General features: G+C 55.8%; 1 protein-coding gene across 2 annotated transcripts in view; it reads right to left on the reverse strand.

Annotated features, from left to right (window-relative positions):
• Positions 1-15,633, reverse strand: part of ITPR3 (inositol 1,4,5-trisphosphate receptor type 3) — a 67,101-nt gene that overhangs the window by 38,165 nt on the left and 13,303 nt on the right. For both annotated transcript variants that reach the window (XM_044917633.1, XM_044917632.1), the window contains exons 2-7: positions 14,767-14,837; positions 3,632-3,753; positions 1,716-1,802; positions 726-884; positions 429-527; positions 64-147 (exon numbers count right to left, since the gene is read on the reverse strand). In XM_044917633.1, the coding sequence (XP_044773568.1) occupies positions 64-147; positions 429-527; positions 726-884; positions 1,716-1,802; positions 3,632-3,753; positions 14,767-14,837 (622 nt within the window). The remainder of the gene's footprint in view (positions 1-63; positions 148-428; positions 528-725; positions 885-1,715; positions 1,803-3,631; positions 3,754-14,766; positions 14,838-15,633) is intronic.

The raw sequence follows: 15,633 nt of genomic DNA on the forward strand, positions 1-15,633 counted from the left end.
GGGGCTGGGCAGCCAGCAGACAGGTGGCAGTTGTGGGGGGGGGGGGGCGGGGGCAGTCCTTACCCCTTTCAACACCTCTTCCAGGTGGTCTCGGAACTGCATGAACAGGTTGATCTTCCAGCTGGTGTTGCAGTTCACGGAGTTGACCTGGGGAAGGGCCGAGAGAACCCTGACGCCTGCCAGACCCCCAGCAGTTGGAGGCTGGGGGGAAAGGCCCGGGGTGAGGGGCGGACCAGCCCAGCTCCCATCAGAGCATGAGGAGGTGTCTTCTCTCAGCCAGCCGCCACCCACCCCTCCCCGACCCCAGCCCAGCTGCCCCAGGGCTGCTGGCCTGGGGGCTGGAGCATAGGGCAGACAAAGAGGACCAAGGACCGGAGCAGGGCAAGGAGGGGATGTCTGTGCCCTCAGGGGCCCCGGCAGCCACTCACCTCCTTGCAGCCCGCATTGTCACTGAGCTCATAGTTGCTGGCGTGCAGAGGCTGCCCCGCGTTGACAGGATTCAGGATCACCTTGTCCCCCACCACCACCTACGGGCGCAGGCAGAACAGGGCGCAGATGGGAAGGGCCAGGCCTGTAGGCCTCTCTCTGATCTCAGTCTGCCCCTCTGAGAAATGGGCACGACCTCAGCCAGTCCCCACATCAGAGACCCTATAGAAGCTGCTCTGGAGCTGCAGCCTGGCCGCCCACCCCCCCAGCCGGCCCCTCCACCCCGGGCCGGTCCTTACATTGTCGCCGTTGCTCCGCAGCTTCCAGAAGGGCTGGATGAAAAGCCAGGAGCCCTCGTTGCCCGTTCCGTCCAGAGTCACCCGCATGGCGTTCTTCTCTAGCAGGGCCGGAAGCCGCTTGTTCACCGTCAGGTACTTGTTGCTCTTCATGTGCAGGAGCTGTGGGCGGGGCGCGGGTGAGGGCTCTGGGCCCCCCCCCCCCCGAGGCCAGGCCAGCAGGGAGGAGGGCTCTGGGGGGCGGGGGGGCGGGTGAGGGTGCCAGGCCCCCCCCCAGGCCAGCCCAGCAGGGAGGGGGGCTCTGGGGGGCAGGCAGGGTGCGGGTGAGGGTGCCGGGCCCCCCGAGGCCAGCCCAGCAGGGAGGGGAGCTCTGGGGGGCGGGGGGGCGCAGGTGAGGGCGCCAGGCCCCCCGAGGCCAGCCCAGCAGGGAGGGGGGCTCTGGGGGGCGGGCGGGGTGTGGGTGAGGGTGCCAGGCCCCCCAAGGCCAGCCCGGTAGGGAGGGGGGCTCTGGGGGGCCCACTGGACCTTGGTCACAACGGGACACACCTACAGTGTCAGATACACAGACATAAACACACAAATTGAGACACGCGCAGCCACACGCCCCCACTCAGGCACCCGGGTGGTCACAAAAGAAGAAGCCAGCATTTTTAAATACTTTGTATTAATTCATGTCATCTTACAACGACCAAAAAGGTAGTACTATCACCAGCCTGATTTTACAGATGGGGAAACAGAGGCACCCGAAGTCCCAGAGCCAAGATTGGAACTCGGACTCCAGGATCTGTGCTGGTGACCAGTGTGCTGAGAACCTGCCCATGGGCACAGCACCTCGGGCCACCCAGCAGGAGGCACACACAGAAGCAGATATGCAGTCACGGAGACAGTCCCCGGGCCACCCGCTGGGGACACAAGCCCCAGAGGGCATGGCAACTGCCGCCCGCCCCCACACCAGCCCAGCGTCTCCGGGGGGGTGATGCCAGTGGGTCTCACCTGGATCACACTGCCGTACTTCACCACGTCCCCGTGCACCTTCTTGTTCTCCGTGTCGTTCTGCTTCTGCTCCATCTGGGCTGCATGCTGTGCAGACGCACGCAGACAGGTGGAAGGCAGGCTCGGAAGGAGCAGTCCTGCAGGGCCACGTCCCCTACCCCACACATGCGTGCGCATACACACACACACACACACACACACACACACACAGAGCTCCTGGCACTGTACCCAGGGTGACCCCCTCCCCAGAGGCCATGTGGCCTATCCCCTCCCCCTCTGTTGATGAGGGACTGATACTCAGAGTGTGGAGTACGCAGCCCAGGGGAACCCCGATCCCCTGCCCCTCCCCGCCCACCTCCTCGGGAGGGGACATGCCAGCAGGCCCTTGAGCTCCCTATGCCCTTTGACACCGCCAGCAGACAACCTAAGCTGTGCCTCAGTACCCCCATCATAGCAGAGTCCTGATGCCCCCAACACAGGACTCCTGCCCCAGCCCAAACCCTGACAGATGTGCCTGGTGCTCCTTCCTCCTCTTCCTCCTCCCCCCCCCTCCCAAAACTGTATGGGCTCCTAGCCACTGCCTTCAGGGAGCCCTCACTGGTGGGCCACATCCAGCTCTGACAGATCCTACCCAGTGGCCCTCAGGGTTCGGTTGGCTTCCCATTACGGACCCTTTTCAGGCACTTCTGTCACATTAGCCTGGAAGCTGCCTAAGGACAGACTATCTCCTCCATCAGATTGGGGGTTCCTGGAAACAAGGCTCTGTTTCCTCCATCAGACTGGCACTCCCTGAAAGTACTGGCCCCTCTGCCCCATTACCCAGGTCTCATGACTGAGGCTGGGGCGGGGGTGGCTGTTAGGGAAACTCACCCCGTACCACATGACTTCCCACAAACCTACAGTGTGTGACGATATGACCACATGTGTATGTGTCTGCGCACACGGAAACACCCTACACCCAGGCCAGATCCCCAGTTCAGCCTTGGCCTGCGTCAGCAGCAGGAAGGACGCCTGTGACAGCCCCCAGCCCAGGAAGAAAGATGGGGTACTTACAACAGAGCTCAGGCAGTCCACCCTCCAACCCTCTCTTTCCAGCCCAGTTCACAGCTCTGGGGTGAGGCCTGCCCTTCCCCCATTTCACACCCACCTCCTCAGGGAAGGGAACATGAGGAAGCAAGGTCTACACGACAGGGAGAGGCGCACCAGGCCTGAGGGAGGGCCTCAGAAACAGGCTGCAAAGCTGCTGAGCACAGCCAAAGCCTCCTACTTTCTTCTTCATGGGGACTGGGCTTGAGGCCCTGAGGTCTGTCCAGGGAGGATTACCTAGGATGTCAACTGAGCCACTGCCCCCAAGAGGCCCACAAGCAACCACCCAGGCCCTTACATTGTGCACTGTCCAGGTGTCCAAGGAGCCCAAGGTGCATCAGAGACCGGGGGCCATTCAGGCCCTACCACAAACTCACTGGATAAGCATGGACAGCCCAGCCCCCTCTAAGGGCCCCAGGGTCCAACTCTATAAAATGAGGGGGGAGGTTAAGACTGGTTCTCAAGTCAGGTTCCCTGGAACCACTGTCACCAGGAACTACTGGTAACTCCATGGGCAGCTGTACAGGTTGTTCACTGCACCATGGTGTCCAGCTGAAGGGCTGGGTGGGAGCTGAAATCTAGTCCACGTTTCACTCACTGAGCCATGTGCCCTGGGCAGAGGGCTACACCAGCCTGGAGGAAGGAGCACCTCCTTCTAACTGGCACAAAGGATCATATAGACGAGTGGATCACTGGGAAAGCACTCTACTTCCCCTCTCTCACCTCATTCACACCCACACACACCGATTTGGACTCAGCCACGGGGCCCCTTTGGCTCTGATAAGCAGCAACCCCCTGCGTGCACCCGGATCCCTGACACACATACCCACCTGCAACTTCTGGAGCAGCACCACGTCGGCGATCTTCTCCTTGTCCTGCTTGGTCTGTTTGGCCTTCCAGTACTGCTTCTGGGCCGAGTAGCGGTTCATGGGACACACCTTGAAGAGGCAGTCTGTGGGAGGGCAGGTAAAGGAGGGGCGATCAGTTCGTGCGGCGCTCGGCCTGCCACCCGGCCCCCAAATCCCACCTCCGCTCTCTCCATCCCTCCCCACCCTCCTGCCCCACTTGCGTGGAGAGGTAGTGGTTGGAAGAACCCCGAAGAACTTGGGAGAAGGAGTGAGGGCAGGATCTCACCTGGGAGGCAGACACGTGCCCTCTTCCCCATGAGAGATTTACCAGAGGCCTTTGGACCCCCACCCATGCCCCGTCTGTGCCCACTTTTGTGGACATTGGTGGCTGAAAGCTAATACCTGCATCCTTCTCTGATCCACTGCCATCTCGCCCACAGATGCCTGGGAAGTTACATCCCCCCCGGCCCCCCAGAAGCAGCTCAGAATTATCTGGCCTCTGGAGGTGACCTCTGTGAGGTGCTGGTCACTCCCCAGCTGCCGGCAGCATCGCCCCAAAACCACATCCTTGCTTGGCTCTTCCTCTGCCCTGAATGAGCAAGCCTCCCTCACTCTGTGCTCCGGAGACCCCTCCTCCGTAGGCTCTGCTTCCAGGGAACTTGACCTAAGACTGGGCCCCTCAAAATTCCACAAACAGATTCACTATTCCGATTTTTATTTTGGAAAGCAGACAAAACACCTGTGATTTTCGTAAGCCCAAACTCCAGAGAGGGTGCCGATGTTTCTACTTATCCGAAGGAAGCATGAGTTGGAAAATCCTATTCTGAAGTGTGGCAGGAGGGGATGGAGGATTCTGGGTCACGGTGAAGGGCTGGCTCAAGTGGCTGGGCCGGGTTGCCAATGGCATGGGCTACGCTGCGAGGCAATGAGTTCCCCGTCGCAGGAGGGAATCACAGCCTGGACAAGGGGTCAGGCTCGTGGCCTCCAAGACCCCCCTCATGCTGCAGGGCTGGGCCTCCATGCCTGCGCAGGCTCCAGCCACACGGTGCCCAGGAGGGCGGATGGCTATGCTGAGGCGCCCTTCCTTCTGGCCCTTTCCGTCTGCCCTCCAAAGGAAGGCTAGGTGCCCGCTCTGGTCAAAGCTGGTCATCCATCCACCAGGAACTAGAAGCAAAGCTGGGGGCTCCTGGGTGGCTCCGTCGGTTAAGCGTCTGCCCTCAGCTCAGCTCATGATCCCAGGGTCCTAGGATCGAGCCCCGCATCGGGCTCCCCGCTCAGCAAGGAGTCTGCTTCTCCTTCTCCCTCTCCCTCTAACCCTCCTCCCCACTTGTGCCCTCTCTCTTTCTCTCTGTCTCAAATAAATTAATAAAATCTTTAAAAAAAAAAAAAACAAAGGCAAAACTGGATTTTCTATCCAGCCCATGAGCACGCAGCCCCCTGGTGCCATCCGGAAGAGAGACTGAGTGAGTCAAAGTTCAGAGAAGACAGAATTCCTTGAAGAGAACGGGGGAAATAGCAATTCCATAAGCGGATAGGGTCACCAAGGCCTGCCCTGCTTGGCCCACCTTGACACCACCAGCAGGAGCGGGCATCGCTTCTGGAAACAAGCACTCATTTCGTTGGACAGAGTAGGTCTTCACAAGGATCTGCTTAGCCCTCAAGAAGAAGCTCAGGTGTCACCCCCTCCAAGAAGTCCTCCTGCTTCTTTAGGCTGGGCTGGCGCTCCCAGGGCTCCCCAGGCCCCCCGCTTACCACCTCGAAGCCACGGGTTCCCAGCCGGTCAGAGCAGTGACCCACGCCAGAGATTGTTTGGCCAAGCGGGGGAGGGGGGTGGTCCCGAGAGAGGTAACAGCCAGCATTTAGTGGGCAGGACAGGGATGCTGGACACCGGCACCATAAAGATCGTGCAGCAAGACTCCCGCGGGAACATCCTGCCACACACTCACAGGTGGACTGCTGCGGGCAGTGCTCTGGGCCCAGAGCGACACACAGAAACACAAAGGGTTTTTTGCCTGGTTTTAGCAAACAGGGAATTTTTCAGGAATGCAACTCAGATATAAGCTGAGGGAATCTGTGTTGTCCTTTGTGTTGTTCAAACTTTACCAGGAGTTGTTTTTTTCTTTTTCTTTTTTTTTCCTGTTTCGGAGAACGCATCACTGGCGGCCGTGCCAGATGCTTGTGTTTGTGGTTGCCCTAGTCATGATTCACAGGCAAGCTCCGACTGCGTCCTTGGGCCTTCTAGTTGTGCCCAACATCCACTTCTGAGACGCGTATTACTTCATTAGAAATTGCTTTCCTTTTATGTCTCTTTTTTCTCACCCTTAGGACATTATATTGGCCTTGCTCCCTCCCCGCCCAGCTCCAGGCTCCCTCAGACCCTGGCTCTTACCCCCCATTTTATTTGACATAAATATAGATATGCATTGGTTGTATTATTTTTGAATTCCACTTATTAATATTAAAGCACACTCTGGTTCTGACAGGCTCATCTGCAAGTGGTCAGGGCCACGTGGGGCTCATCACCGTGTCCCCAGCGCCTAGCCCGGGGCTCAGTGAATTCCTGTCGGATGAACGCATGAATCTAGAAACGCCTCTCCCGTGTGGATGAGATGGGGCCTGAATTTATAGCCAAGGAGGGAGGAGAGGGATGAGGCACTGCAGGTGGAGGGAAGGGCAAGAGGGCGCCACGTGGAGGGGACAGTGAAGTGAGAGCAGCAAGTCACACTGTGGGTCTGGCAAGCTGGGAAGGGAGGGGGCGGGCCAGGACCCTGGGTCTGAGTGAGCCTGGAGCCCACAGGCCTGGGGGATCGTGAGCTCCCTGATCTCCCTGCACCCCCACCCCACCACTCCCAATCCAGAAAGGAGAACAGAAGGAAAGAGAGATGCTGCCCCAGGTCGCCCTAGAGCAGAAATTCTCAAGCTTTTCTGAACTGACTCACCGAAAGACATTTCTGGATCACCATTTCATGAAACAACATGGGGGCTTGCTTCTGTCCCTGGTAAGCAGGGCAGGCTCTGACGGGGCTGAGAACCATGGTTATAATATCTTTTGACCAACCCAACCAGAAAACAACTCACACAACCGGATTTTTCAAATGGATATTATTTTAAGACTTCTGAAAGAACTGACAAAATAGTGAAGAATTCCTGGGCCCGAGCTGAGGATCAAAGGGAAGTTAGAAAGATATAGAAACACCCAAGCTACTTTCACCCTGAGGATATTCACTGATTCCAGAAAACAGGCTTTTTTTTTTTTTTTAAGATTTTATTTATTTATTCGAAAGAGAGAGACACAGCAAGAGAGGGAAAACAAGCAGGGGGAGTGGGAGAGGGAGAAGCAGGCTTCCCGCTGAGCAAGGAGCCCAACGCGGGGCTCGATCCCAGGACCCTGGAATCATGACCTGAGCCGAAGGCAGACGCTTAATGACTGAACCACCCAGGCGCCCCAGAAAACTGACTTTTTATGTGGATGGCTTCATCAGGTGACAGGAGGCAGAAATCCAAGGCCAGGCCCATGGAAGGTAGGAGTCTATCAGGAGACCCTCCGTTCAGTAAGCTGGGACCCCAAAGGACTACACCCCCAAGTGAAGGCTGAACCCGAGGCAGAACAGCCCCTTCCAGAAACTAGAGCCCTGCTGGAATCCCCTGGATGGTGCAGGAAACCCCGAATCCGAGTCTGGCTTCAGGCAGTCTTGGACAGGTGGAGCCCCAGGGGTCTGGTAACAGGATATGCACACCTTCTCTGGAGGAAGGTACCTTCCTCCTGGTCCACAACCACTCATACCAAATTTTTCAAATGCAATGGCAAGCGTACAGTCAAAGCTAGCCAGGAAGTCTTGGGAACTAGCTGTCATGGGAGAGAACCAACCCACCAAACAGACAGTAGAAACAGACATGAAGAGACTCCAGGCACAGACAACGTCTGTAGAACAGTATGCCTACCCTGCTTAAATCCATGAAAGCTTGAGGATCCCTGCAGAGAAGAGGAAACTATAAAGAGTAACATCACAGACTGAAAAAGAACGAAATAGAATCTCTGGAAATAAGAAAGCTTCAATAACCACATTTAAAACTCACTGAACTCATTTAACAGGAAGGAAGGAGTTGAAGGAAGAATGAATGAAATAGGAACGACCCCTACTATGGTGATGCATTCAAATTCTATTCTGGTCTTTAAAGGATGCTGGAGCCCCACTAAAGGGATTTCCCACAGCCACTAATGGGTCAGAGACTGTGTTTGAATGAAACACACTGCTCTTGGAGCATCCCAGGACTGGGAAGGAAACCAGACGTGACCCCTCCCAGCTCCCAAATCTTCTATCTCTGTCTCGGAAACGGACTCCCTAGGACTTGTCGAATTTGTCTTTTTCTCTCTCACACAGATCCTCCCTTACAGCCTGGTCCATAGTACATGTTAGGAAATGTTTGTTGAATGAATAAATGACTTGAGTCCTCTACAATGTTTGTGGCACACCTCCATGCTTCTATGGTGTTTTTGGCCCAAAGGCAGCCCTGTCAGAACCCCAGAAGGGGCTGGAACCTTTCTTCTCACCAAACCCCAGGGCAGGAGGGCAGAAAGGAAGAAGGATGGGAGGGTGGCCAAGAGACCGGGCCCAGGGAGGTTTCCAACAGTCAGGACTGTGTGTGTTGGGGGACATGCACTCATTGCTGACGGGGCACAAGGCTTGTGGGGCTGCAGACAAGAAGATATTCACATAGTAAACAAAGTCCAGTGACCTTCCCTGAAACTACAGTTCCCTAACACTTCAAAAGCCACTGCCACTGGGGGAGCTTTAAAAAACACAAACTCCTAGGGCTCCTGGGTGACTCAGTCGGTTGAGCGTCCAGCTGTTGGTTTCCGCTCAGGTCATGATCTCAGCGTCGTGAGATCGAGCTCCATGTCTGGCTCCGCGCTCAGCGGGGAGTCTGCTTGAGATTCTCTCTCCCTCTCCCGCTGCCCCTCCCCCGCTGATGCTCTTTCTCTTTAAAATAAATTAATTAATTAAATCTTAAAAAAAAAAACAAAACTCCCAGGTCCCGCATCTATTCAGCAGTCTGGAGCGAGGGTGGGGGTGGGGGTGGGGGAGGTGGGGGGCGGGAGATATGCATCTATAAAGGCACCTCAAACCCCAAATAGTTCTGCCGCTCCAACAAGATTGAAAAGCACCAGTGCTGAAGACTGGAGGTGAGAACAGAGCCCAGGGAATAAAGTTCTACAGTCATGGTAAGGTCCAAGCTCTGTGTAAATCGTGTAAACATTTGCTTCTAATAATTTTCAACATTTATTTTTTTTTTAAGATTTTTTATTTATTTATTTGACAGAGAGAGAGAGACACACAGCGGGAGAGGGAACACAAGCAGAGGGAGTAGGAGAGGGAGAAGCAGGCTTCCCGCCGATCAGGGAGCCCGATGCGGGGCTCCATCCCAGGGACCTGAGCCGAAGGCAGACAGACGCTTAACGACTGAGCCACCCTGGCGCCCCATCACTTTCAACATTTAAACTCAACCTACTGAACAAAACACAGAAGACTCCCTTGTGGTTCCAGAAGAGAAGGCAAGGATATTGGGTCTTGATGTAAACCTGAAAGTGCGTCTGGCAGCAGAGGGAGGGGCGCGGGGGCTGCCAGCTGCCGAGTAACCAAGGTGGAACCATGCGTGACCCCGGGTTTATGCAGGTGACAATGGAGAATCGCGACCGCGCCCTGGGGAGGATGGGGCAGAGGAAGAGGAGGAGTGGCCCAGGGAAGCTACAACCTCCTGGAATAAGCAAGATCTGGGAGCACCGAAGAAACAATGAAGAGCTCAAAGGGACCGCCTTCTCCTAGGACATTGATCTCAGCCTCCCCTCCCCTCCACTCGGCGACCTTGCCGCCGGTCCGACCTTCCGAGAGCACACCAGCATTTGTACAAAATGTCAAGGGACTAGGGTCTTCGCTGCAGCAGCATCGGGAAAGAGAGAGATTAGGAAGAGCCCAAGCGCCCATCAGAGGGGACTGGTGAAATACATTCCAAGCGAGCCACATAACGGAACGCTCTGCAGCCCTAAGAGAGACACACGCTACATGTGAGTCAACCTTGAGGCCATTATGCTAAGTGAAAGAAGCCAGTTGCAAGGACAAATACTGGATGATTCCACTCGTGTGGGTACTTAGAATAGTCAAATTGATGGAGATGGAAAGTAGCATGGTGGTTGGGGAGGGGGGCGGCGGCGGTGATTATTTAACCGGCGTAGAGTTTCAGTGTTACAGGAAGACAAAAGTTCTACGGCTGGATGGTGGTGGCGGCTGTCTATGGGTGACAAGTTGCTTAATGCCACTGAACTGTACACCTAAAAATAGTTAAAGATGGGAAACTTTCTGTTAGAGATCTTTACCACAGTTTAAAATAAATAAATACTTTCTAAATGTTTCAAACGCGCTAAGTTGTAGAAACACTATTTTCACACAGTTCTCCAGGATACAGAACAAAAAATGGGTATCTAAATGAAAGAAAAAACAGAGAGAGCTCAAGATCTCTATATGCTAATATGAAAAGGTCTCCAGTAGGATCCTTAGTAAGATTTATAAAGTAAAAACAACAAAAACCAGAAGAGCGTATATAGAATGCTACCTTTGTGTAAGAAAAGCGGGGGGGGGGGGGGGGGGGGGGGGGTGGATGGGGGGGGGGGGGGGGGGGGGGGGGGGGGGGGGGGAGGGATGCCCTGAGTATATGTTCGTATTTGCAAACCCTGGGGGATGCATAAGGAACTCAGGAAAGTGGTCACCTGAAGGGATGATCATAGAGCAGGGGAGTGGGGGGCACCAGGCAGGTGGGAGCAGACCCTCTCCACCTATTTGTACAATGTTTTGATGTTTTAATCATATGAATAAATTACCTAGTCTGTTTTTCTATATGGTTGCCCCTGGAAAGGGGGGACAGAAGGTGCCAGAGGGTGAGGTGGGCCACCACGGTTTTCACCTTGAACCTGGAGTCTGTATTTGCAATACTTTTATAAAACGGGGTGGGGGGTGGGGGGGTGAGGGGAATGAGATCAAAATTTTAAGGGGCCAGTAAACATACGAAAAGATGCTCCATCTCACTAGTCGTCAGAGGAATGCAAATTAAAACCACAGTGAGATGCCATTTCACACCCAACAGGCTGGAAGAAATTTAAGTGGGACAGACCCAAGTGTGGCAAGAATGTGGAGGCAGGGGGGACGCACCCACAGTCTGTGGGGGTTGAGCTCTCACAGCCCTGGAGGAAGGCTCAGAAGAGCTTCCTTGCACCAGGACTCCCCCTCCCTCAGAACACACCCAGGAAACTCTTGCCCGGGAGCCCAAGGAGACGTGGATGGGAACGCTCACCCCAGCATGGCCGGCAACTGCCAGAAGCTGGAGAAGAGCTAACTGTCCATCAACAGGAGAACCAATAAATGGCTTGCAGTTTATTCACCCAATGGAATATTATATAGCAATTAACCAGATGAACTAGAGTCACATGTGTCAATGTGGGGAAATCTCAAAAATGGTGCAGAACGAAAACTGTGCAGAAAGATTTTAATATATGGGGTTATAAAAACGGGAGTAATACCCTGTATCATTCGTGACTATGGCCCTATGGATTAATAAGAAAAGTATAAAAACAGGCTCCTGAAATACATACCAATTTCTGATAAGTATTTGCCTCTGAAGAGGGAGGGAGAGGAAAGGGATCAGGGAGAAGACCCAGAGGGCTTCAGCTACAGGCATAAGAGGCTTTAAAAATGACAAGGTCTGGGGGTGCCTGGGTGACTCAGTCGGTTGATCATCCACCTCTTGGTTTTGGCTCAGGTCATGATCTCAGGGTGGTGGGATGTGGGACTGAGCCCCGCATCAGGCTCTGTGCTCAGGGCAGAGTCGGCTGGAGATTGTCTCCCTCTCCCTCCCCCTCTGCTCCTCCCCCTGCCTGCACATGAGCTCGCTCTCTCTCTCTCATTAAGGTAAATGAATAAAATCTTTTAAAAAAAATGACAAGTTCTGAAATGAACACGGCAAAAAGGATTTGACAGAGCTCTCTTCTGTGTAGAGTTGAAATATGTCTTAATAATAACAACAACAACAAAAAACCAATAAACTGGGCTTGGAAGGTGGGACAGGTAGAGCAGAAGCATAGGCTTGAGGGAGTTGGGGGGCACCCAGCCATATAAACAGAGGGAGGCCACTTGATCGGCCTCCTACCCTGGCACCGCCCCCTGCCACCAGTCTGGGTGGGTAAGTGGCCCCTATGTACATTCCTGGGGTCACTATAGCTGGGGGTATGGGCTCTGAGCTTCCCTAAGGTAGAATGGGAGGTGAGAGCTGTCTAAGCCCTTCACTGGGTCTCCCCATGCCCCGCATGGAAGAAGAGATAGAGAAAGGGCTCATGGGAGGGAACATGCCCAGACCCCGGGACCTGGTCAGCAGCACATAACCCCAAGATTCCTACGCTGAAGCAGAGGTCAGAGATGGTGGGCTGGAATGGGGTGCCCCACACATTGGGGGCCCAGTAGCCTGGGCTTCCCCAGGCCCTGCAGACTCAGGAAAGAATTCCCAGAACGTATCAGGGCTTGGAATGGCCTCAGAAGATGGCTAGAGCAGAAATCACAAACGAGTACCCAATCAGGGCTGATAGGCAGGCTGGGATCTTCACTGGGTTTTGCCAGCTCAGCCTGGGGGCCTTGAAGGTCAGCATGTGAGGACACCCAACTATAGTGGGAGAGAGGGAGAAGCCAGAGCTCCCAGCAATGGCTGGGCCCATCCCAGGATGGCAGGACAGCACTCGGGGGGCCTCAGGACATGGCCATCTCTGACAACATCTAGCCCACTTCTAACATGCTGCCATAGCCCCCACGCCCTTGCTGGGCCCTCCTTCCGGTGCCAGGGTGTTTACAGGAGAGAACCAGGACTCCCAGGTGGGAGGCCAAGCTCCGCTTTTCTTTTCTCTTGTCTCAAAATGAAGAATTTGGAGGCCATGTCTCTTGTCCCAAGTTCTAACACTCCAACTGTACCCACCAGCCGCTGGGCGGCACAGAGACCTGGTCCTGTCCCAGAAGGTCAGCTCTTCTCAGGTCCAAATAGGGCCCCAGGGAGTTCAGAGGGGCCTCTGCCTGCCTCATCAAGACACCCCAGGCCAGGATCTGGGGCAGAGAGGGCAGGGAGGAGGCTGGAGGCTGAGTCCCCTCTTCCACATCTCTGAGCTGGCTGACAGCTCTCTGAGAGAGACCACGGGTCAACTCCCCGATCTTGGGGAGGGCCCCACTCACAGACTTTAGAAAAATGGAGAGGAAGAGAAAGAAGAGAGTGGGAAGGAGCAATGAGAGAGGAGGATGAGAAGTCAAAGGAGCATTTGTTCTACTAAGTGGCTTTTCTGTTGTCAAAAATTGGCCCCAAACTCTGTCCACTGGAACTCTAGGGCAAATCTTCCTCTGCCACACCCACCTCCCTGTCACCACCTGCCACACCACAAAGCTGACTGCACACCCCTTCCCTTTTCAGCCCCAGTCCACTCTCTGCCCTGGCTCAGCCCACCCTGGGGACCCTCACCCTTACTGACTTCTTCCCAAGAATGTACCGAAATCCCCCAGCTAGAGTGGAAATCTGCCCCTCCATCAGCGGCTTCAAAGCTCTCCTACTTCGAGAGAGGCCCAGGCCTGGTCTCCGCCTTCAGCACCCAGGGGGCAGGCATGGTCAGAGCTGGGCCTCCAAGCAGGAGGCCCGCACGAGCACCCTGAAACCCCTAAAGCCCGGGCCCAATGCCTTGGAGGCTGGATTCAACTGAGGGACTCTGGATGGGTCACATCAATGGGAACTAGAGCAGCCAGGCCTGAGACGGGAGGCAGGGGCGGGAGGAAGCCTGAGGAGGGGCTGACGCCTGCGTTTATTCCTCAGATGTATACCAGGCCCCCACTACGTGGCAGACAGCACAAATAAAACAGTGAACAAAGCAACCAGAATCCCTGCCCTGGTGGAGGCAGGGGGTAGGGGATGAGGTGCGAGAGGCAGCGAGGCCCGACAGTACAGGGCCGAGGGGTCTACGGAGGTAAGGGAAGTCCAGTGCCAGAGGCTGTTCCCACAGATCCAGGCACGGCCCAACCTAAGACCCCCACACAAAGCCCCACACAGAGGCCCGTGACAGAAGCAGAACAGCCGCCGTGGGGCCCCTCTGCGGGCTGGGAGGCCCCCCCCCACCCCCATCTCCTCCACCCTCCCATGGACGGGCCAGGCCCCGGCAGACAGACGGCCAGGGATGCCACAGGATTATCTTAAACCCCACTTCCCTCCCAGCATCCCCCTCGAGGACAATCCCAGCTAATCTCTCCCCAGACGAGCAGCCACATGGGCAGACAAGGTGGAAGCAGCCCGGCGTGTTCCTGCCTGCTCCCACCCTGCCCACCGCACCCAGGATCTGTCTGATTGTCTGCCTCAGCCTCCAGGTCATCACAACAGTAACACCTTACCCCGGCTGGGCACGGTGACAGCAGGACAGCATTTAATTCCCTCAGCGCCCCTGGGCCTGTGGGACGGGGCTGAGGAGCCCACTGACCACAGAGGACACGGAGGCCCCACGAGCCAAGGCCCTTGCCCAAGGTCACTCAGGTTGGGGCTCCACAAACTCCCCTAGGGCCGAAGTCATCCACACAGCCCGGCCCAGGGCTGGGAACACAGTGGGGGTCAGGAGAAGGGACCCGGAGATCATGGGTTCCAATCCCCTCACCACGCAGATGAAGAGACGGAAGCACAAGGAAGAGCCCTCACCCGGGGCCTCTGAAAGCCTGAGGAAATTCTCCTTCCCTCCCCCGCTCCCTCAGAAAATGCTCTGTCATGCAGACAAAGGCGGCCTTGTGGCTGGTGGGGAGGTGGGGGGAGAACGGCTCCCAGCCAGAAGTGGGTGCGCCCCTGAGAAATGGGGTGCGGTCCCCCAGAAAATGAACGCAGAGGCCATCTGTGCCAAGATGGCAGTGCGAGCCGATGGGGGCTTCCACAGAGAGCAGTGCGAGGGCTGCAGGGCAGCGCCTCGTCTAACCCGGCCCGTGGGCGCTGGACGGGGTTGAATGAGTTCTGTCCCAGGCCCAGGACTCAGCAGCCTGGGAGGAAGGCTGGTGTGGGGATGGAGGTCTTACCTCGGAACTTCTTAGGCGGGTTGTCCAGGTCCCCCGCCGCGGGCTCCACCACACAGCGGTCATCCACCAACCTGAGGGACAAGGCAGCCCAGTCAGTGCGAGAGGAGAGACCATCTCCCCAGGCGTCCCTCCCTTGGGGCAAGGGATTTGGGGCACCAGGGAGGCCTCCAAAAAAACCCCTCTCCATTGCTGTCAAACTCCCCCCAACCCATCAAGTCTTTCCCTTTCCTGGCACCACTGTTAAAAGGGATGGGGGAGCACAGAGATACACCCAGCCCACCCCCAACCACTGCCCACTGCCGGATGGAGCTAGAGCTGTCCTATGAGGGGGTCTGCCTCCAGTCTGGGCTGCCACACGCTGCAGATATAACTCTCAGGAAAGCCCTGAGACCCTGTTGCCCAGACCTGAAAGGGCAGTGGGCAATGGAGGAAGGAAAGGGAAGAGTACTGAGAGAGACAGAGAAAGTCAGAGAGACTCAGGGTAGAAGGGAGAAACAGAGAGAGCAGAATATAAAAGATACATAGAAAAATAAGTAGGATACAAACAGAGGCACAGAGAGACTAAAGACAGATGGACAGACGGGAGAAGCTTATGAAACACCAAACTAGGGGGACCATCCTTTGGTCTCAAAGCCAGGACAATGAACCTTGCACCTTCTCAACCTCAGCCAGGCCCCATTCCATACCCTCCTTTTTGGCTTACCCTAGGGCCCAAAATCCCCCCTCTTAAGCCCCAACTGGAATTAATCCTGAATCTCTGGAGGACATCCACCCACCCACCCACCCATCCATCCATCCATCCACCCACCCAGCCACCAATCCATCCATCCACCCACCCAGCCACCAATCCATCCATCCACCCACCCA

The sequence above is a fragment of the Neomonachus schauinslandi genome, chromosome 8 (genome assembly GCF_002201575.2).
Source record: "Neomonachus schauinslandi chromosome 8, ASM220157v2, whole genome shotgun sequence".
Classification (NCBI taxonomy): domain Eukaryota; kingdom Metazoa; phylum Chordata; class Mammalia; order Carnivora; family Phocidae; genus Neomonachus; species Neomonachus schauinslandi.